This window comes from Malaclemys terrapin, chromosome 2 (assembly GCF_027887155.1).
Source record: "Malaclemys terrapin pileata isolate rMalTer1 chromosome 2, rMalTer1.hap1, whole genome shotgun sequence".
NCBI lineage: Eukaryota > Metazoa > Chordata > Testudines > Emydidae > Malaclemys > Malaclemys terrapin.
This window is the reverse complement of record NC_071506.1, coordinates 162,488,633-162,512,153: the sequence shown is the minus strand read 5'-3', so window position 1 is coordinate 162,512,153 and position 23,521 is coordinate 162,488,633. Positions and strand designations below refer to the sequence as shown.

The 23,521-nt window shown below is 44.4% G+C and overlaps 1 protein-coding gene across 2 annotated transcripts; it reads right to left on the bottom strand.

Annotated features, from left to right (window-relative positions):
* Window positions 1-482: 482 nt before the first annotated feature.
* On the bottom strand, window positions 483-11,905 carry MED10 (mediator complex subunit 10). Of its 2 annotated transcripts, none has more exons than XM_054018196.1 (5): window positions 11,742-11,905; window positions 10,664-10,747; window positions 9,274-9,376; window positions 6,062-6,168; window positions 483-5,677 (listed from the first exon to the last, which is right to left on the bottom strand). In XM_054018196.1, exons 1-4 carry the CDS (start codon window positions 11,861-11,863, stop codon window positions 6,073-6,075), a joined length of 405 nt encoding a protein of 134 aa, XP_053874171.1. In that variant the 5' UTR covers window positions 11,864-11,905; the 3' UTR covers window positions 483-5,677; window positions 6,062-6,072. The 2 variants fall into 2 exon arrangements, with proteins under 2 accessions (XP_053874171.1, XP_053874172.1); XM_054018197.1 differs by having other exon boundaries at window positions 483-4,929; window positions 11,742-11,904.
* Between the last annotated feature and the right edge of the window lie 11,616 nt (window positions 11,906-23,521).

Below are 23,521 nucleotides of genomic sequence, written 5' to 3'. Positions count from 1 at the left end.
ACCTCTCCAAAAGCAGGAGTGACCATAGAGGGCTGGGACAGACACCAATTTGTAGAGGACAGCAAGGTGTGGGGGGGGAAGGGGAGGGAAGAGCAGCATTCTTAGTGGAGTCATATGCCACCCCTTCCTTCCAGCCACATGCCAATCTCTGCCCCAGAAGTAATACCCCAAGGGAGAGGGTCTTTTGAGATGAGGGGGAAGGGGCAATGTTTGAGTGATGGTAGATATTTACATTATTACTGAGACGCCCTAACAGAGGAGCCCCTATCTAGCAGGTAGGACACATCTACATAAGCATTCAAATACCAGGGGGGGGGGGGGGAGGGGGAGAGGGAGAAGAGTCTTGCCATATGTAAACTTATTATTGTACAAGAGATACTGAATCAATGAGACCGCTTCACAAACTTTAAGTAATGAGTTAAAAATGGTTTTTGGTTTTTTGTTTTTTTTTTTTAAATACACAGATCCAGGGGAAAAACAGCTAACTTAAAGTCAAGGTTTATAAATATGGTACATTTTGTCATGTAGTGCACAAAATACATACATCATTTTCACTCTTTACAATGGAGTTAATGCTAATATTCTGTTTCAAAATGTCAGTACTTTCAGCTCTGATGTACAGAAACACTTTGTTTCATCGGTTGTATGTATCCAGTACATTTGTTAGTTAATAAACACTTAAAATGCTGTCTGTACAATTTAATTGAATTCCAGTTTCCATCCAAATGAAGCTTGATACAAATCACAAGTAAAAAGTTAATTGTCTAGTAAATTCAATAAAAATGCAGAAATCAAGAATCTGAACAAATGTGTGTTAAATGTATCCTCCTGGTTAACAAAAGTGGTGTCAAATCTAGTGTAAAAACTGCATTTAGTTTTAAATTAAATCAATGAAAAACGCTTAGGAAAATAACTACAAAATACAAATGGAAAACATGATTACAATTCATTTATATCAAGATTTTCTACTTGCTGATTTTAATTGGTGATTAAACCAATCCAGCCATCTACCCTGGTTGGAGGCGATTACATAAAACACCAACAAAATAAAACTCGCTTCTCTGTAGCTCAGGCCATATTGACCTCCCAGCTTGTAACTTCACACAAAAAACCTCCTTGCTTTCAAATTCAAGTTACACCTCCTGGATAAGGGAATTGTTCTGAAATTTTGATTACACTAAGTTGTGATGATATATGCATTTCTGTACTTTAACTCATTTGTGTGGGCAGCTTAATTGTTCATTTCCTTACATGCAAAAGTTTAGGCAGGCCTATTTTTCAAATTAAGAGTTTTGTTTTTGAAGTTAGTTGCTCATCATGCTAATCAATAAAACTTCAATAAATTAATCAATAAATTGTATGCTAAGCAAGAGTACTTTGAACATGGAAACAAAGACAGAAGACTTAGGCTGGGTCTACACTACCTGCCTGAATCGGCGGGTAGAAATCGACCTCTCGGGGATCAATTTATCGCGTCCCATTGGGACGTGACAATCGATCCCCGAATCGACGCTCTTACTCCAGTAGCGGAGGTGGGAGTAAGCGCCGTTGACGGGAAGCTGCAGAGGTCGATTTTGCCACCAACCGTACAGCGGGGTAAGTCGGCTGTGATATGTCGAATTCAGCTACGCTATTCGCATAGCTAAATTTGCATATCTTAAATCGACCCCCCCACTGTAGTGTAGATGTAGCCTTAGACTACTTATCATGTATAGATGCCTGTTCCTGTGTTAATGTAGGTTGTTTTGGGTGGGAATTTCAAATTTTCATTTGAAATGCACAAAGACAAAAGTTGCTGAAGCATTATTGCATTCAACTGAATTTTACATGGAACAGGGCAGGCAGAATCAGAAAAGAATAAACTATTACTCTTATCTGAATAAGCACAAAAGCATTCAAAAAGTTAACTCAGCACAAACAGAACATAAAATTTTCAGAAAGAATTACCAAACAATGACTTGAAAAATAAAGCACCACACCCTGACAGGTGTAATGATGATTTCTTTTAAAATCTGTATCCTTGTTTATTTTGGAAGCAATTACTGATGGTATACAAAGAAACAGCCTGCCCAATGCATGGAGAACTTCCACTATTTAATTGATCTTGAAGGAAGGAGTGGACCAAATAAATCACACCTTTCACAGGCCAATATCATTAAATGTTTGAAAGTATAAAAGTTGTACAAGATTTTAATATTAAAGGTGTCTAAAAATGTAGGCTAGCCTGTCTCCCTCAAACAGCAATATTTTATATTTTGATTAAAAAGCTTGTTTTATTTTTCCAATTTATTCTGCCTTAGGCAAAACAGGTTTCTTGGTAGAATTCATAGTATGAATGCTGCCAAACAACCCACCCCTTCTGCCAAGGCTGAAAGACAAGTCAATGTCTAGAATTCAGGATGTTCTTTATTTATTTACTTTTAAATCATTTTTCAGATTTACTCTTGTAAGCCTTGGAGGTATGAACCAAAGTAGGCTTGGCCTTGGCAGAATAGCAACACACCAGGTATTAGCTAACCAAGTAAGCACATTTCTGACCAGCGAGGATGGTACTAGAAAACGCAGACCTCTCCAGTAACTAGGTAAACAAACACTTAAGAGATGTTACAGACCCCTGATTATTCCCCTCTATTCAGGGCTGGTGAGGCCACAGCTGGAGTATTGTGTTCAATTTTGCCCCCCCCCCACGGAAGGGATGTGGACAAATTGGAGGGAGTCCAGTGGAGGGCAACAAAAATGATTAGGGGGCTGGGGAACATGACTTACGAGGAGAGGCTGAGGGAACTGGGCTTATTTAGTCTGCAGAAGAGTGAGGGGGGGATCTGATAGCAGCCTTCAACTACCTGAAGGGGCGTTCCAAAGAGGATGGAGTTAGGCTGTTCTCAGTGGTGGCAGATGACAGAACAAGGAGCAACAGTCTCAAGTTGCAGTGGGGGAGGTCTAGGCTGGATATTAGGAAAAACTATTTCATTAGGAGGGCGGTGAAGCACTGGAATGGGTTACCTACAGAGGTGGTGGAATCTCCATCCATTGAGGTTAAGGCCCAGCTTGACAAAGCCCTGGCTGGGTTGATTTAGGTTGGTCCTGCTTTGAGCAGGGGGTTGAACTAGATGACCTCCTGAGGCCTCTTCCAACCCTAGTCTTCTATGATTTGTATATACAAAACTAGATTTTGATCCCAATAGGGAACATCATGAGTAAGTGACAAAATGGTCAGATCATTGGTTAGCTAGAGATATACCATAAATCACATTTTTCTCTTACAGGGCATTTTTAATGCATGTGAGGCAAGAATAAGGAAAACAATTAAACAAGTCTTTCCAGGGGACTGGGAGAACATACTGCTTGTCTCCATGATCAACAACAGTGTTCCTTGGAGGTAAGTGGAAGATTGTGTTTATATTCTATATTATTTTATGTTTATATTCTTTACCACAGAGTTTTATAAACCAAAATAGATTCAAAATTCAAGAGGTAATGACACAGAGTTGGATCCATTGCATCTTTGATAACACAGTTCAAACTGAAAGATTTCAGTTCTGATTTAAAAACTGGATTCAGGTGTAATTTCAAAATGGCGACACTCCCTAAATTATTAGTTTTATGTAAATGTGTAAGTTGACTGAAATTAAACAAAGCAGATATTTATAGTAATAAATTTTAAACATAAGACAGTCGCTAACTATAGTGAGAAAGCAAATACTTATCATGGTTGATTAGAAAAGAATTCTGAAAGGGAACTTATTTGTTTCAGATTGATAATAGAACTATTTGAGGAAGGATAAACCAAGAAAGATGATCTGGCTAAAAATAAATGAATGTAACTTAAGGCAGTATAAATTCCAGATTGCAGTAAGTATACAGACTCTTAACTCACTATATTCTTACCATCTCTTTTGTTAATTAAGAAAACTTGTACTGTCAACATTGCTGTTTCTAGTTTTATTAAATATAAACAGGAGCTAGAACAGTTGCTGTAAAGCTCATAGCATATACAGAATACATGCATGTGCAAGTGTGGCATTCATGAGTTATATAAGTGACTTGAACCAAATGCAAACATAACATTCGTATTCTCTATTTATGCTGTTGGTAAGTGAGCTGCTTTACGGTAACAAGTACGATCAAATAATTCAGCAAGATTTTAAATAAACAAATTAAATCTCAATATACAGACCAACATCAGTGAAATGTTAAGTATTATAACAAAAGGCATATCTGCTACTATTTGAATGCCTCCCTAACACAGTAAAAGTAGGGACGTTTTCAGCCTTTTCCACTGTGAAGCTAGCCTTTCACTATGTACAGTACAGCACTGCATGGTGATCCTGTTAAACTAATCTTTCCTGCAAGAAGGAGCACCTACAATAAACAATAGCGGTGAACATTTAACTACATGACCTATTAATCTCAAATGAAACTAGTTTCAAAACCTAGTTGGGACCACTTAAATGCATACCACTAATCAAGAAAGTTACCTACCACCATGAGAGATTTTTAAAATTTTTGGTTAAAAACAAAGATAATCCCAAGTAATAAGTTATTTTCAGGTGTAATTCAGTCTAATCTACGACTTCTCAAAAGATTTAGATATGCTAACATGATTTCTATTATTCTGAGCCTTGTGCTAATTTGTTCAAGCTTTCTCTATTTTCTTGAAAAATATATTGGGATGGAATGAACAGAAACATACTAGAAGAACTAGCTACAAAATTCACTTCAAAATGTTTATTATATATTTTGCCCAAAGAAAATGCAATACACTTAATAAAAGGTTTCTGCATCAAATGCTGTACAAAATATAAAGCACTGATGGGAGGCCATCCTTGAAAATTCAATTTTTCCATCATCAGCCACCTGTCCTTCCATTCACAGGTCTGAAGGGGACTTTTTGGTTGTGGTTGACAAAGTTACATGGAAGTACAGCACCTGGCAATGGATTTCCATTTCAGCAGAAATTTAGCAAAGAGTCTTGTCCAGTTATGCTTTTATAAACTGTCAGATAATAGCAGTCAATTCTTACTCCCCCCGCATGAGATAGGCTACAGCCTATTTTAATGATCAAGTATAACTAGCTTCCAAAAGAAGTGTATTTATCCACAGTCTGGCACTTGATCATTCTATAGTTAGAGTGACAGACCCAGACCGGTGGGATACAGGAGTCTGGTAGAGGGCAAATATACTGGTCACTGGATGAGTAATTTTCTGTTCCCTGAGTGACCAGAGCAGGGGCTGCACTAGAGTAATCAGGAAACTGCTAGAATCAATTAAGACAGGCTAGCTAATCAGGGCACCTGAGTTTAAAAAGGACCTCACTTGAGTTTGTGGTGTGCATGTAAGGAGTTGGGACCAAGAGGCACTAGGAGCTGAGAGTGAAGACATATCGCTGGAAGACTGAGGAGTACAAGCATCAAACACCAGGAGAAGTGTCCTGTGGTGAGTATAAAGAAGGTATTGGGAGGAGGCCATAGGGAAGTAGCTGTTGTGCAGCTGTACCAAAAGGCACTCTAGACAGCTGCAGTCCACAGGGCCCTGGGCTGGAACCCGGAGTAGAGGGCGGGCCTGGGTTCCCCCCAAACCTCCCAACTCCTGATCAGACACAGGAGGAATTGATCTGGACTGTGGCTTCTACCAGAGGGGAAGGTCTCTGGGCTGTTTCCCGACCCACATGGTGAATCTGTAAGGCAAGCAAAATTGCCAATAAGCCCGGGACCCACCAAGGTAGAGGAGGAACTGTGTCACTAGAAGTGTACTTTGTGGGAAATGTATAATAGCTTGCAAGTCACACACATGCCTCAAACAACTTTTGTGGAAAGAACACATTAGCACAGGAAGTTTCAAATGCAATCTTTAGACAAGTCTGCAGGAAAACATTATGGCTTCCAAAAAAAAAAAAAAAAAAAATTGAGTTGTAATCAGGCTCCCTCACAGCCAATAACCACGACATACATGAACACACCTAGTAGGAAGACTTAAGTTCTTCCTCTGTCCAGTGAGCTCAACAATTTTCACAACAGGAGATTATCAGTTCCATGAAAATATTAGGCATCTTAGAACATACCAAAGGCAGTCTTAAGGAGGAGGTTCTTCTCCTCGAATAGCTTTGTACTTGGCCATGTCCTCTGGGAAGACTTTAGTCAGCTCTTGAATCAATAGGCTTTTAAATTTCTAGAATGAAAAAAGATTTTAGAATATTAAAAAAAATTGGCCATTTACTGGAGCCAGTCGAACAGAATAAGTTATTCACTGAAATATTTGCAAATAATAGTCAACCAGGTCTACCATTTCCTGACCCCCACTGAATGGTAGTCAAGTCAGAAAAACATGTCCTACAAGACCCGTATTCATAGTAACTGCCTGAAATCTATTTGCCGAGTCAAACTCAAGTATTTTGTATTTTCTATAAACTAAACTAGCAATCAAACTCATTCAAGAAACATAAGGAAACTGGACTCTTGATAAGCTCTGGCGCAGTGGTGTCCAATTTGTGGCCCCCCGAGTCTATCATTTTAAAGAAGAAAACTGGCACTTACTAATTGAAAATGTGCTGAACCATGTCCTGAAGCTTTTAAACTAAGGGCTTGTCTATACTTAGATTTTACAGTGCTCAGACTTGCTATGCTTAAGGGGGTGATTTTTGACCCCCCTGAGCCAGCAAGTTAGAGCTTTTTAAAGCGCTAGTGTAGACAGACTCAGAGCACTTGGAACTAATCCCCTCGTGGAGGTGGATTACTAAGAGCACTGAGAGAGCGAGCTCTCTCCCAGCACTCGTGCACAACCACACTTGCACTTCAAAGCGCTACCGCGGAAGCATTCCCACGGCAGCGCTTTGAAGTTTCCAGTGTAGGCATACCGAAAGAGGCCTGAATCAGCCCCCTTTCCACCATTTCCCCTAGTGCTGCCTAGCTCTTCTCTTCAAGCCCCAAGAGCAACTCTGACATGAGCCAAGTTCCTCTGACCAACTGCTGTCCCTTGCCTGATGCAGCATCTCAGCAACTCATCCACTAGTTGCTTGCTACACCATAGGGGAAGGAGAGAATAGTTCTGACTTCCCTGCCAGGCTGTGGGAACTGCAGGGAGAAAAGGATAGAAGTTTGATTGATACTGCTTGAGACCAGGGAAGCACCTAGCAAAGCATGGCTGGTTTTCTTCCCCCAATCACCAGGACAAGGGTAAGGAATCTTTAGTAAGGGAGGGAAAGATGCCGAGAACCAACCCATTATGGCTTCCTGAATCTTTACCCCAACCCTGAAACAGTTAGAGCAGCCTAGGAGCTTCTCTAACTTGTGCTATGGTGTCCAATATAGCCAGCTTACAGCATGCTCCAGTCACACCCACTCCATCAGAAATACAACTTGTATAGTTAAACATAAAGCTATTATGCTAGATCACAAGAGGTTCACCAAGTCTGATATTCTACCCAAAAGGAGCATCTTATACCCAGCACTTCAGAAGGAATAAAAAGAACGCACTTAGACAAGTATGTAAGGCTACAAGTCATGAGGATGAAGACAGACCACTGAAACCTGGAGATAAATATGTCTCGTAGCATACATGTTGCTGTCCTCTGCCTATTTAAATCTAGCTATTCAGCTGACGATTTTTTTTCCTGAATCTTGATAAACTGTCTCACTATCTTTCAGTAATGAACTCCTAAGGCTGATTAAACACTATGTAATAGGATGCCCATGATCTTACTGAAAAGAAACTACTAATTCGAGAACTGTAAGTCAAACACTTTTTTTTTTTAAAAACATCAACTTGAACTTTCATTTAATATCTGCCACTGTGTGCCTCATCTCCCACTGAAGATAGTAAAATTTCTTACCTAACAACAAAATTAATAAAAAACAGTTTGTTATACATCTATAACTTATCTACACACCAATGTTCCAAATGCAATGAGGCCAAACAAGATTTGGAAAACATAACAATGCTTCTATTTAAGGGGAATAAGTGCAGACTGCTGTTACTGCTAAAACTTAGTTGTCCTCCACTCATGGAGTAAGAGGGTTGTGGGTTTTTTTGTTTTGATTTAATCCCTTTAGCATCACACAAGGGGAAAATACTGTTATGGGTTGGGTTAAACCTTGTTGAAACTGATGTTGTTAAAGCGGTCCTTCACTCAGGAAAAGTGGAAGAAATATTCAACTCCTTTACAAAACCAGAAAGGTGGAACAATAGCAGCCTACAGCCAAAACATGGAGACATGTAAGGCACATGTGGGTGGAGAGGCTTTGCTAAGTATTGCTTTAGCAGCGGTGTATGAGACAGGGAAGCAGCAAGGACACACAACAAAATCAGCAAAAGAGCAGAAAGTCAAGGACAAAGGCTTGCCTGGGAGCATAATAAAATCCTAGAGAGATTTTTGGGCTGAGCGCTGGTTGAAAGAGGCTTGGAACTGTGAGCAAAGAAACTCTCTCCCGTTTGATTCCTGCTGTGTTTGGGGAAACATGACTCTCTAAATTCTTTGTAAATAAAGAGGCCTGCATCGAAGATATCCAGCTCCATCATCAGTTTCTTCTCCTGACCAATACAACCCACAGAACCCTGAATTTTGGTGACCTATTTGGGTCATACAAGGGTAACTATCAAATAACAAAAACAACGATAGTCTATGCATCTGAAGAAGTGATATTTTTACCCACGAAAGCTTATGCCCAAATAAATCTGTTGGTCTTTTAAGGTGCCACCAGACTCCTCGTTGTTTTTGTAGATACAGACTAACACAGCTACCCCCGATACTTGATATCAAACAACAGAAAGCATCTTACTTTATTAGAAAGAGATAATTAGAGAGTATCCTTCATGTTTTTCTATTCATAGAACTGTTTTATGGTTAATGTGCACGCCATAGCCATACTTAGGAAATTACACACATTCAGTGTCTATGGAATAGTAGTAGTAACAAAACCAGTTAGCTCTCTCACAGCACACTTTCCATCATTAGATATCAAAGCACTTTACAAGAGGTGGCAGCTCTATGAACAGACTGTATAAAGATTAGATTAGATGTATGTTATGGCTAAAGAAATGAAAGCTTGATTTTGTATTTAACCTTACCATAGAATTAGAGACCATAACTAAAAGACAGGCTGCAGCATCATCAGTTAAAACAAATAGATTCAAAATAAGCCCCAGTGCAACCCATTTTATGAAGAAAATCTGATAATCACAAACAAACAAGATGACAAGGCTTACAAATACTTAAATATGGTTCCTATTCTTATTATAAAGAACAATTATACTTTTAATACATTAAACCCATCTTACCTTCATAGTGTCAATTTTGCCTTTTACTTGTTCATTTTTAGCCAAAGCCCTTTCCAAACACTCTTTAGTGTAAAGCTGGGGATTACGGCCTTGATCTATGTATCTGGAAATATGAAAGATGCCATGTAAGTGTATCATGCAGGCTAAGATATTCCTCATCTTCACTAAATACAGCAATGAAAAGCTCAATTACACTGAGTAAAAGTAATAAACAAGCATGCTTTGTATTCCGCCATCTGAAGCATGCATTCTAATATGTGGATTAGGCCAGCAGCTCCCAAACTGTGATCCAAGGAGCACCTGCCTGGTTTTCAATGGCCAGCTGCTTCTAAGTGTCCAGACTTTCCCTTGTGGAGAGTCTAGAGGGTTGTAGAATGTGCTGGGAATCAGTACCATGTGACTAGCTAACTCTCTCCAGACCACCAGTAAGTACATGAAAGCTAGAGAAGAAACAGGAGTCACCATCAGCAAATGGACCGGCAGTGAGTAAAGCAAAGTGATGTGACAATCGTAGCAAAGTGGTATACAGGGAGAAAGGAATAAAGCAGCTAGAAGATCAAGAGGAACTGAGTAGACAGAACTGGGGAGAGGTATGTTGACTTCTTTTAAAAAAGGTAACACTTACTTTATTAGAAAGTGCTAAAAGGGCATAAGTATTTCCCTAATTTTACTATGCCATAGAAACAATTACTTTAGTAGCCACAAGAATGTTGTGTGATTGAAATAAATTGAAAGATATTGTCTCAAACTATTAAAATGTGGACTGAACTATAAGAAAGTTTTGAGACCACCTGGTTTAGCCATCTACAATTAGCAATATTATACACATCTCTCAGCTTGTCACATTTGAGGCAATTTAGAATTCATTAAATTGGATGACTAATGTGCTAACTCAGTGAACAATATAAGTTGACTCACATAGCTCTGCCATTCACCTGTTATACTCTTACTGATCTAGTTTGGGCCAATTAACAGCTGACTGCCAATTATGTAAATATATGCAGTGATTATGGTGTACAAAAACAGGGGCTCTGATAAAAAAAAAAACAAACACTGTCACTTGTAATCGAAAGCAAGATTTGAATCCTGAATAAAGAACCAGAGTGAGATGGAAAGCTATGTACAGTACCAAGACACTGAATTAGATAAGAGCTTTCCAAGCCTTGAGTTATGCAATTTTATGCAAACATAAAGGACAAAATAAACAGTTGTGAAAATAGATGGATAATTCATAATTTGAATTATTCCAAAAGAATTTGAAGGAAAAAGTATTTTTAAAGTCAAATTTACAAAACAAAAACTGCAGTGGAAATGTCTAACACTACAAGATTAACTGTCTCTTCAATTTGACGATGTGTGGAGGTTGCTCCCTAGATGTAAAATTACTTACTCAAAAACCTCTAAAGGTACGCTTATATCGTGAAGTTGCTGTCGGCACTTGTCAATATCTTGCAAGCCTGTAACCATAAAATTCCTGGGAAGAGAAAAATCACGTGGCTATAAAACCAGTCCCAAATTAGTTACAGACATCCTTCTATATTTTCTCAGCTACAATGCATAACTGATCTCACGATTATTGGGTTACTGCCTACAAGAGACTGCATGAATAAACAAGGCAATGGAAAGGTTCCCTGGAGGTTCTCATGGCACCTTCTCCACGTGTAGCCCTGGATTCCTAAGGCACTTCTAAATCTAGGTCTTCGGTACATAACACATCATACTGAGTATATGAGTCCCTTCCAAACAGGTAAATTGTAATCATGAATCCCACCAGGGCAGTCACAAAACAGATTATTGTTGCAATCGCATGTCCCAGATTTGAACATACTACAAACACGTTTGGAAATCAGTATATTTTCCTGTGGGACTGCACACTTGGCACCACTGCATCTTGTTGAATCACTGCTAATATACCATTCTTCAAAGTTTAGTTTACAGTTTATTTAGACATAAGTATTGCTCTTAGGGTGACCAGATGTCCTGATTTTATAGGGACAGTCCCGATTTTTGGGTGTTTTTCTTATATAGGCTCCTATTACCCATTACCCTCTGTCCCGATTTTTCACATTTGCTGTCTGGTCACCCTAATTGCTCTTCACACAACAATGCAACTGCATGTTAGAGACCTACTCTCTGTTGATCACCATGCCACGTGACAGGTGTTACTTGAAATTTGTACACTGGTCCATCACGGACAGACCCGTCCTCACTATTCCTAGGCGAGACAGCGCCTGCAGGCTAGGAGGCACCACGGCACTCCTCTCCCCACCCCACCCACAGACTGTTACAGGCCGGCTCTGCTCCGGGAAGTGCCCCCACACCCGCTTCCCACAAGGCCCCACAGCGCCTGCAAGGGGTTGGCGCTGCTCCGTTGGGCTCAGCCACCCTCCGACCCAGCCGCACAGCGTGGGGGGCCACTGAACCGGAGAGGGGCGGCGCGAGGCCGGGGCGGAGGGGGGGGGGCTCACAGTTTCTGGTTGAGGCCGGCCTGGCTGCTGGGCTGGAAGTCACTGACGATGATGCCGAGCTGCCGAATGTTCTCCACGAACTTCTCCAGCTGCTCCTCCAGCGAGTCGAACTTCTCCGCCATCGCCCTGCGCCGCCGCCACTTCCGGGTCAGCCGCCACTTCCGGTCGCGCGCCCGAGAGCGGCAGGGGCGGGGCAAAGCCGGGATTCCCGCGCTGGCACTCTGCCCCCGACCCGGGACCCTCTGCCGGCAGCGGTGGCCCAGCCCCGGGGACTCGCCCAGTGGCGCGAGGGGCTCGGCTCCCCCCAGGGACAGAAGGAGGCCGAGCCCAGCCTTAGGGGAAAGCGTCCCTGGGAGGGTGGGCAACTGCTCGGCCCTGGAACCGAAGACGAGCTCAGGGGGAGTTGCCAGGTGTGGGCCTAGCTACGGTCTGGTCAACCTCCCCAACTCTTTATGTGCGTGGAGAAACCACCTGACTGAGGGCGTGGCATCGTGGTTGCCATGCTGAGGATGATGCCATGGGAGTGTGGACACTGCTTGGTCTGTGTCAAGAGTAATAGGCCTCCTGCAGCTGTCCCATAGCATCCTGTGCTCTTGCAACTCTGTCAGTTCTTCACACCCGTGCTCAGGAGTCACAGAGCGAGGAAGAACATAAAAGCGGCTATAGTGGGTCAGACCAAAGAGCCATCTAGCCCAGCCCAGTATCCTGTCTTCTGACAGTGGACAGTGCCAGATGCCCCAGAGGGAATGAACAGAACAGCTAATCATCAAGTGATCCAGCCCCTGTTGCTCATTCCCAGCTCCTGGCAAACAGAAGGTCACCACCCCTGCCCATCATGGCTAATAGCCATTGATAGACCTAGCCTCCATGAACTTACCTAGTTCTTTTTTATCTTATAACCCTGTTATAGTCTTGGCCTTCATAACATCCTCTGGCAGGGAATTCCACAGGTTGACTGCGTGTTGGGTGAAAAATACTTCCTTTTGTTTGTTTTAAACCTGCTGCCTATTAATTTCTTTTGGTGGCCCCCTAGTTCGTGAGTTATAAGAAGGAGTAAATAACACATCCTTATTTACTTTCTCTACACCAGTCATGATTTTATAAACCTCAATCATATCCCCCTTAGCTGTCTCTTTTCCAAGCTGAAAATTCCCCAGTCTTATTAATCTCTCCTCATACGGAAGGCGTTCCATACCCGTAATCATTTTTATTGCCCTTTTCGGAACCTTTTCCAATTCCAATATATCTTTTTTGAGATGGGGCCAGAGGTGAAAATAAGCCGATATGCCCCAGTACTGCGTACCTGCAAGAGCTGGTTTGCCATACCGGGGCAGCCCAGCTTCCCCAGGGGACAATTTAAAGGGCTTGGGGCTCCCAGCAGGGGCTGGAGCCCCAGGCCCTTTAAATTGCCACCAGAGCCCCATGGCTGGAGCCCTTGGGTAGGGCTGTGGGGCTATTTAACAAGTCTGGGGCTCCCGCTGCTTCTACCACCCTGGCCCTTTAAATAGCCGCCAGAGCCCCACCGCCACTACTCCAGGGCTCCAGCGGCTATTTAAAGGGCTGGGACAGTAGAAGCAGGGGAGCCCCGGGCCCTTTAAGTAGCCCCCGGAGCCCAGGGGTAGTGGGGGGCTCCAGGGGCTATTTAAAGAGCCCAGAGCTCCAGCTGCCTCTGCCGCCCTGGTCCTTTAAATAGCTGCGGGAGCCCCGCCGCTTCCCCAGGGCTCCCGCGGCTATTTACAGGGCCAGGGCGGTAGAAGTAGGGGAGCCCCGGGCCCTTTAAATAGCGCCCAGGGATAGCAGGGGTCTCCAGGGGCTATTTAAAGGGCCTGGGGCTCCAGCTGCCTCTGCCGCCCCGGTCCTTTAAATAGCCCCTGGAACCCCGGGCTGCTGTTGCTACCCCGGTGGCGGGGGCACTTACCTTACAGGGTGGGCTGGGGCTGGCTCTGATTCCCTCAGCCACACCCCTTCCACCTTAGGACCCACCCCTTCCGGGGACCAGAGCTGGCCCCAGCATACCAGTAAGTCACTAGACTTACTTTCACCCCTGGATGGGGCAACCACATCTGCACGCAGTTTTCAAGATGTGGGCGTACCATGGATTTATATACAGGCAATATGATATTTTCTGTCTTATTATTTATCCCTTTCTTAATGATTCCCAACATTCTGTTCCCTTTTTTGACTGCCGCTGCACATTGAGTGCATGTTTTCAGAGAACTATCCACAATGACTCCAAGATCTCTTTCTTGAGTGGTAACCGCTAATTTAGACCCCATCATTTTATATATATAGTTGGGATTATATTTTCCAATGTGCATTACGTTGCATTTATCAACATTGAAATTCATCTGCCATTTTGTTGCCCAGTCACCCAGTTTTGAGAGATCCTTTTGTAGCTCTTTGCAATCTGCCTGGGCCGTAACTATCTTGAGTAGTTTTGTTTCATCTGCAAATTTTCCCACCTCACTGTTTACCCCTTTTTCGCAGCTCTCCACCCGGCCCCCAGCTCACTTCTCCCTCCTCCCCTCTCCTGAACGCTCCGCCCCCTGCTCCTCTCCTCTCCCTCCCCTGCTTCCCGCGAATCAGAGGTTCGCGGGACGTCTGAAAAGAAGCAGGGGCAGGCAGGCAGCACCAGGTAAGCAGGGGTGGCGGGGGGCGCCAGAAGGCCTCCAGGGAGGCGCAGCGCAGCCCAGTCCAGCCCCGGCCAAGCAGCTCACTCTGGCCCCAGTTCTGGCCGAGTGCGCCAGCCCGGCCCCGGCCGAGCACCCCCGGCCTCAGCGGCTTTGACCCGGCCCAGCTCCGGCCCGACCCGGCCCCACGGCTCGGCTCGGCTCCGGCCCAGCCCCCGCGGCTCGGCTCTGGCCCGGTCTGGCCGCCGCGGCTCGGTGCGGCGCGGCTCGGCCCGGCTCCCGTGGCGCGGCGCGGCTCGGGCCCGGCCCCTGTGGCTCGGCCCCGGCCCGGTCTCCATGGCTCGGCCCGGCCCCCGCGGCTTGGCTCCTGCCTGGCCCCTGCGGCCAGGCCTGGCCCCCCCGCCGAGCACCCCCCGCCTCAGCAGCTCCGGCCCAGCCCCCGCGGCTTGGCTCCGGCCCGGCCCGCCCCCCGCGGCTCGGCTCAGCTCGGGCCCAGCCCCCTCCCCTCGGCTCTGGGCCGGACTCAAGCCCCGCGACCCTGGCCGGAGCTCCGGCCGGAACGCGGCCTGATTCCTGGGGGCGGGGCTTGCCACGCCACGGGGGCCGGACCGGAGCCGAGCCGCGGGGGCCGGGCCGGAGCCGAGCCCCAAGAAGGGACTGCACAAATGCTAATTAAGTGGTGCATTTTTTGTGAGTGTAAATCCTCCCTTTCTCTCAGTAAAAGGACGTTAACACTTCATTTAGAAAAAAAATTTTGTTTTAAAATCTCCAGCCATTTTGCCATGGCCTGGAGATCTGAGGCAGAAGCAGGCACTGTTGTTAACTGTTTCAATGGCATTTTGGCCCTGCGAGGAGGAATTTACCCAAATATCCCCCTTCCCAATTTCCAGAGGGGTCCCAAAGGTCTGCCCCCTTCTGGGGTCTCAAATGTTTTTTTTCCTGATGTTACTGCTGCTGTAAGATTTGAGAGTGCTGTTTTAACTCTTTGTACCCAACCTGTTTTCCAGTTTCTTTATCTGTTGCTTGCCTGGGCCCAATCCTACTTTTTCCAATAAACAGTTCCTTTCCATAGGCACAAGCCTTGTTTCACTACCAATTTAGCAAGGAGGGTGGGCTTTCCAACTAGCCCCCACCCTTGCTGGTTCCGTTTCTTAAACATTTTATTTAAAATTGTGAAATTACCACAATATTACTTACAAAAAAACAAAACAAACAAACATAAACCACACTACACTGCCCAAACTCCTATATCCTTCAGAGTTTGATTTAACAGAACAAGATTTGTATCTTATGTTATTAACCCACTCTGGGCCAGAGGGAGAGACGCTAAGCTTCCCTCTGTATTGCTTGGGCATCTACCACCGAGGGTTCATACACCAAATATAAAAACCCTTTTTAGGGGCAGAGTGAGAAACCCTAAGTTCTCCTCTTATGCTCAGGCATGCTACGACTGAGGGTGTATGCACCGTTTTTTGAACATTTTTAAAAGCTTATTTAAACTTTTTTGTCGCTCCTGATATCGTTTAGCGAGTGACACAGCCTAGATTCTGAAATTGTAGCTTATATTTGTTATTTTTTTTGCTACCTATTCGGAGGCCAGCAGGTTTGGTTAACCAGATTGTATTATGCTAAGTTTACTTGGTGGCGTGCACACCAATGTTTACAATAACTGAGGCATTTTACCAATATTCCCCCTTTCGCAATTCCCCACCAAAATGTTGTACCAATGAAAACTAGCAGGATCTTATTAAAGGGGACAAGATAAAGATGCCACATTTATTATGATAACAATTTGATGTATGACCAATAACTAATATTTTAATTCTTATACACACACATTATACCTAATACACACACACACACACACACACACACACACACACACACCATTAGATGTTCTGCAGCTGCTGCATAGTTACCAGTTCTGCTTGAGTTTGCAGCTTGGGTTCGTAGCTTGTGGCGGCTAACTGGCCAGGAAAGCCGGGCACAAGGACAAGCTGGGTCTCTGTTGGGCATGCACCGATACCCTTCCATGTTGGCAGCAGAATGTTACCCTTTTCCAAAGTTTTCCATTTCACCCATCCTTTTTGTAGGCTTTAGTTTGAATCCAGAGTTTATAGGTTTTGCTGTGTCACGCTGCCTTTGGGTTTGGTGATTGATCACCTGTTAATTGCAGATATGACTTTCAGCCTCGGACCTGGCTTTGATCTTCCTTCTCTTTTCTTTTTAGGGTGGATTCTTCTTACTTTGTTAGGGCTCTTGTCTGCATCTTCAGCTGTTGGTGTTTGAACTCTATTTAATCAGGACAGGCTGGGGGTGGAGGTTGATTCCATCATCCATACATACCTCATTCACACATCTAAATTAAACTAATAAGGTTACAGCAGGGTTTGCAAAAATGAAGGTTGCAGCAAGCCCTTACAAAATGGAGTAAGCGTTTCAAAATGGGGTTTGAATTACAATATGGCAAACAGTGAACAGAAGTTACAATATAGACAAGTATAATGGATGGCAAACTGTGAACAGAAGTTACACTGTAGGCAAGTGTAATAAATGGTGAACAGAAATTACAGTACTGAAACAGTGCAAGTCTCAGTGATTTAAGCAGGAATTGGATTGATAGTGAAACTTACAAAGGCAGCTGACTGAACAGCTATGGCTCTTAACAAGCATCTTAGCTGTTAATTAGCCAGTTATTGGGGTAACCGGTTTTATGAATGAATATTGTTTCATTCATAAAACTTTACTTATGAAGTTACATTAATAAAGTGAACAATTAAAAACTATTTCATTCATCAGTCCTACAACATCCTCAGCATGAAGACCGATGCAAAGAATTAATTTAATTTCTCCACAATGGCCTTATCGTCCTTGAGCGCTCCTTTAGCATCTCGATTGTCCAGTGGCCCCACTGGTTGTTTAGCAGGCCTCCTGCTTCTGATGTACTTAAAAAAATTGTTGCTAGCTGTTCTTCAAATTCTTTTTTGGCTTTCCTAATTATATTTTTACACTTCAGTTGCCAGAGTTTATGCTCCTTTCTATTTTCCTCACTAAGATTTAACTTCCACTTTTTAAAGGATTACTTTTTGCCTCTCACTGTTTCTTTTACTTTGTTGTGTAGCCACAGTGGCACTTTTTGGGGTCTCTTACTATGTCTTTTAATTTGGGGTATACATTTCAATTGAGCCTCTATTATGGTGTCTTTAAAAAGCTTGCAGGGATTTCACTTTTGGCGCTTTACCTTTTAATTTCTGTTTAACTAACCTCCTCATTTTTGTGTAGTTCCCCTTTCTGAAATTAAATGCTACAGTGTTGGGCTGCTGTGGTGCTTTCCCTGCCACAGGGATGTTAAATTTTATTATATTATGGTCACTATTGCCAAGCAGTCCAGCTATATTCACCTCTTGGACCAGATCCTGTGCTCCACTTAGGACTAAATCAAGAATTGCCTCTCTTTTTGTGGGTTCTAGGACTAGCTGCTCCAAGAAGCAGTCATTTAAGGTGTCAAGAAACTTTATCTCTGCATCCCGTCCTGAGGTGACATGTACCCAATCAATATGGGGATAGTTGAAATCCCCCATTATTATTGTGTTATTAATAGTCTCTCTAATCTCTCTGAGCATTTCACCGTCACTATCATCATCCTGGTCAGGTGGTCGGTAATATATCCCTACTGCTATGTTCTAATTATTCAAGCATGGAATTACTATCCATAGAGATTCTGTGGTACATTTAAGATTTTTACTTCATTTGATTCTACGCTTTCTTTCACATATAGTGCCACTCCCACACCAGCACAACCTGTTCTCTCCTTCCGATATATTTTGTACCCTGGTTTTACTGTGTCCCATTGATTATCCTCCAAGTTTTTGTGATGCCTATTATGTCAATAGCTTTATTTAGAATGAGGCACTCTAGTTCACCCATCTTATTATTTAGACTTCTAGCATTGGTATATAAGCACTTTAAAAACTTGTCTCCTTTTAGCTGTCTGCCATTACATGACGTAATTGAATGGGACTTTTTTTCATTTGACTGTTTTTCATCAGTTCCTACCTGTATTTTATCATCTTCCATACTCTCCTCCTTACTAGGACATTGAGATCTCCATTAATAGATCCTCCCCTAAGGGATATCTCTGTCTGAACCACGTGCTCCTCTGCACCTTGTCTGCTTTCCTCCAGCCTTTAGTTTAAAAATTGCTCTATGACCTTTTTAATTTTAAGTGCCAGAAATCTGGTTCCATTTGGTTTAGGTGAAACCTATCCTTCCTGTATAGGCTCCCCCTTTCCCAAAAGTTTCCCGAGTTCCTAATAAATCTAGTGACAGGTTTCAGAGTAGCAGCCGTGTTAGTCTGTATCCACAAAAAGAACAGGAGTACTTATGGCACCTTAGAGACTAACAAATTTATTTGAGCATAAGCTTTCGTGGACTACAGCCCACTTCTTCGGATGCATACAGAGTGGAATAAATATTGAGGAGATATATATACACACATATACAGAGAGCATAAACAGGTGGGAGTTGTCTTACCAACTCTGAGAGGCCAATTCAGTAAGAGAAAAAAAACTTTTGAAGTGATAATCAAGCTAGCCCAGTACAGACAGTTTGATAAGAAGTGTGAGAATACTTACAAGGGGAGATAGATTCAATGTTTGTAATGGCTCAGCCATTCCCAGTCCTTATTCAATCCTGAGTTGATTGTGTCTAGTTTGCATATCAATTCCAGCTCAGCAGTCTCTCGTTGGAGTCTGTTTCTGAAGTTTTTCTGTTGTAATATAGCCACCCGCAGGTCTGTCATTGAATGACCAGACAGGTTAAAGTGTTCTCCCACTGGTTTTTGAGTATTATGATTCCTGATGTCAGATTTGTGTCCATTAATTCTTTTGCGTAGAGACTGTCCGGTTTGGCCAATGTACATGGCAGAGGGTTCCCTCCCCTGGAGAGGTATCCTCAGCGCGAGAGAATACCACAACATCATCTGGAAGGAGGGTCTCCACTATGGGATCGTTTCCCTCTGCTCCAGTTGGATGTTCTCCTTCCCTGAACTTTCATCCTCCTCAACAGCACAGAGGCTATCAGACCAGGGGTGGGACCGTTCTACTGTGTCCTCGAAAGTCTCATTTATGTATCTCTCTGTCTCCCTGAGCTCCTCCAGTTCAGGCACTCTCGTCTCCAAAGCTTGTACATGGTCTCCGAGGGCCAGGAGCTCCTTGCACCAAATGCACACATACGTCACCTGCCCATAGGGCAGGTAATCATATATGCTGCATTGGGTGCAATAAACTGGATAGCCCCTACTCTGTTGTTGGACTTCTCGTGCATTATCTTTTTACTCCTGAAGCTTGTTCCTTTGTTGTTGTTTTCTTTTTATCAGGGGGTGTTTTTGGCTTTAAGTTTAAAGAATGGTAAGTGTATCTAGCCCCCTGTCACAGTCCCCTGTAAACTCCTTCGCAAAACTCCCCAGTTAGCAGCTCCTCCTGTTCCCTAGCTCCTCTGGTTGCTTAGGAGCGGGCTTTTTAAATCCCTGGTCTTCCTGAGTAGCCCCACCCCCTGGTTAAGTGTTGATGGGTACTAAAGGGCTTAGGGATCAACGATTCCTTAAGAAGCTCTCAGCCTTGTCTAGCAGGCCACAAGGCTCAGCACATACATGATCAGCACATGGTCCCCCAAACAAACAGACTACGTGGTCTATTTCAGTCAAGCAGCAAGCACACCACAAAAACAAACACACACACACACTAAAGACAACAAACTTAACCCAAGGGTCATGTAATTGCTCCTCCTTCACACGGAGAACTTCTTCGCAAAACTCCCCTGTTAGCCGCTCCTGTTCCCTAGCTTGCTTTCTTTTTTTTTTTACTCAAATGGGCATCAATGTTTACTTGCTTGCTAATTTTAAATTTTCACCCTGATAAATTATAGTAAAAAGTTGTATGGCATTGCCTGAGGTGGGGCTTTTTGCACATCGATTTTCTGCACTGGTTTTCTCACTCAATAAAGTACTATTTTTTGAGAATCAAATTATCTTTATTAGTTCTCAACAAATATTTCAGAATGAATAGTGGTAGTCAAAGCAAACAGTACTTGTAAATGCACATTAAGCACCACAGAATTCATAGCTTCAGGAAAATACCCAGTTTTATTTATAAATGTATAGCAAGCACTACACAGTTCTTAGCACAGGGATGGGCAAACGTTTTTGGCTTGAGGGCCACATCAGGGAATAGAAATTGTATGGCGGGCCATGAATGCTTACAAAATTGGGGTTGGGGTGTGGGAGGGAGTGAGGGCTCTGGTTGGGGGTGTGGGTTCTGGGGTGGGGCTGGAGATGAGAGGTTTGGGATGCAGGAGGGTGCTCTGAGCTGGGATTGAGGTGTTTGGAGAGTGGGAGGGGGATCAGGGCTGGGGCCGGGGGTTGGGGCGTGGGGAGAGGCTGAGGGGTGCAGGCTCTGAGCGACGCTTACCTCAAGTGGCATGTCCCTTCTCTGGCTCCTACACAGAGGCACAGCCAGGTGGCTCTGCACGCTGCCCTGTCCACAGTCACCGCCCCTGCAGCTCTCATTGGAGCATAGGAGGGGGCCATTGGAGTGCGTAGGAGCCAGTGCGGGGTCGTGCCACAGCTTCTGGGAGCCGTATAGTGCGGCCCCCGACCCAGTGCCCTGGCTGGAGCGGGCCAAGCCGCATGGTGCAGTCCGTGACCCATCGCCCTGGCTGGAGCGCCGGAGCAGCCCCTAACTCAGCACCCTGGCTGGAGTGCCAAAGCAGGGCCAAGCCACATAGTGCTGCCCCGACCCTGCACCCCAGTCAGAGTGGAGTGGGGCCGAGCCACTTGGTCTGGACTCCGACCCAGCATCCCAGCTGGAGTGCCAGAGCAGGCTGAGCCACGTGGTGCAGCCCCTGACCCAGCACCCCAGCCAAGTGGCACCAAGCCGTGTGGTGCGGCCTCTGACCCCACTCCCCAGTAGGAGATCACGGGCAGGCTTAAAACGGCTCACAGGCCGGATCCGGCCCTGCGGGCAGTAGTTTGCCCACCCCTGTCTTAGCAGCACCAAAACCTCCAGGCCAAGTAGCACTCCAGCATAGAACACTATTATGACTGACCATTAAAATACTTCAAACCCTCCATTAACCACATAGATCCACATTGGGCTCTTGTAGAAGTCCTTGTGTCTGGCTGCTCAAAGTCAGCAGATAGCCACTTCACCTCCACCCTGGCGGCAGCTTTTCCCCTTTTGCCTCACAGATATTATGCAAAACACAATGGGCAGCTAGAAGCATTGGGTTATTTTTCTCATTGAGATCCCATTCTGTAAGTAAATACTGCTAGTGTCCCTTCAATCTACCAAAAGCATATTCATCTGTCATTCTGCACCTGCTGACCACGTAGTTGAATCTTTTATTGATGCTCTTGAGGTGGCCAATGTGTGGCTTCATGAGCAAGGAATGGACTGGATCCCCCAGAATCACTATTGGCATTTCAATATTGCCAACGACAATCTGCCACTTGGGAAAGATTGTCCTTCCTTGTAGCTTTCTGAACAGTGCTGTGTTCCTAAAGATGCAAGCATTGTGCACTTTCATTGAGCTGGCCACATTGATATCAGTGAAGCATTCTGGTGAGCCACCAATGCTTGCATAACCATGCAAAAGTAAAAGTATTTATGTACTCTGTGGCAAAGTGGGCTGGTGCAAAAATAGGAATATCTTGCCATCTATCAACCTACTGCAGTTCAGCAACCCTATTGCTGCAAATCCATCCACTATTTTCTGCACATTTCCAAGAGTCACAGTCTTGCATAACAGGAGACAATGAATGGCCCTATACTCTTGCATGGCAGTGGCCTCGCTGTGGATTTTCCAACTCCAAAATGATTGCCACTGACTGGTAACAATCTAGCATTACAAGCTTCTGGAGTGCAGTCATCACTTTTTTCTCTACTGTCAATACAGCTCTCATTCTGGTGTCCATGTTCTATAGTGCTCGCAAAAACTCAGCACACAGATCCAGGAATGTGAACTTTTGCATCCAAAAGTTCTGCAGCCACTGCTTGTCATCCCAAACCTGCATTACAATGTCATCCCATCAGTCCGTGCTTGTTTCTCAGGCCCGGAAGTGGCACTGAACTGTCTGCAGCTGCTCTATGAACACCAACAACAACCTTGAATTGGTTTTTGCTATGTCCCTTAGAAAAGTATCCTCAAAGTCCTTCTCATGTCCATGGGTGTTGCAATAAACCTATGAGTCTGCAAATCCAGGAGAAGTGTGTGCTCTGTATTTGCAACATTCATAAGAATAGTATGGAATTCTGTGGACTCAGTGCTTCTGTCAGAGATGGCAGACACTGAGAAGTTCCATGTGGGTTTGTGGGATTTTTTTTAAAAGAGTGAAAATTATGAGATAAGGATGGCATTATGGGATGGAGAAGGTTACATGCTGGGAACCTGACCCTACCTCCCAGACAGCCCTGGGTGAGTCATTACTATCCCACAATGCATTGCAGAAGTGTCCCAAAAGGCATTGCACTGAACAGCAGAACATGACACCCTGGGATCCCTACCCCTGCAATTTACATCAACACAAGTGTAATGCCCGACCTGTACTGGCAGCTGTTGGACCATAAAAGAAATGGGAACAGCACAGATTGGCTTCTCAAAAGCAGCCTCATGGTGTTAAGATTTTTTTAAAGGGGGGAGCACAGAACAGCTGCTCTGGAGTGGGGAGTGGCCCAGAGAACTCCAGGGATTATAGGGCAGTTGAAATAGGGTGAGCTCGAACACAGGACAGGTGGTTTTTATTTGGGGGGGAGGGGGAAACAGGGAAGAACAGCTGGCCGCTTCCTCCTCAGCCTCCAGAGTGCTGCTGTGAACATACCAAACAGGCAGCTGGTGAAACAGCTGGTGAAGTCTTGAGGGAGGCTGCGCAGCATTGGGGGAGACAGAGAAGGTGCAGTAGAGAGCCAGGCAGCAAGCAGCACCAGAAAAGAAAGGATGCAGTAAGTGGGGAGCCAATGGATAGGGGTCCCTGGGGCAAGTTGCATTGTCAGAGCTGAAAGAGAGAAAGTCCAGTTCAGGAGGGACAGCAAAGACATTTAGTAGGAAAAGTAGGGATAGCCTCATCCTTGAAAGAGGAAAGACAGTGGTATACAG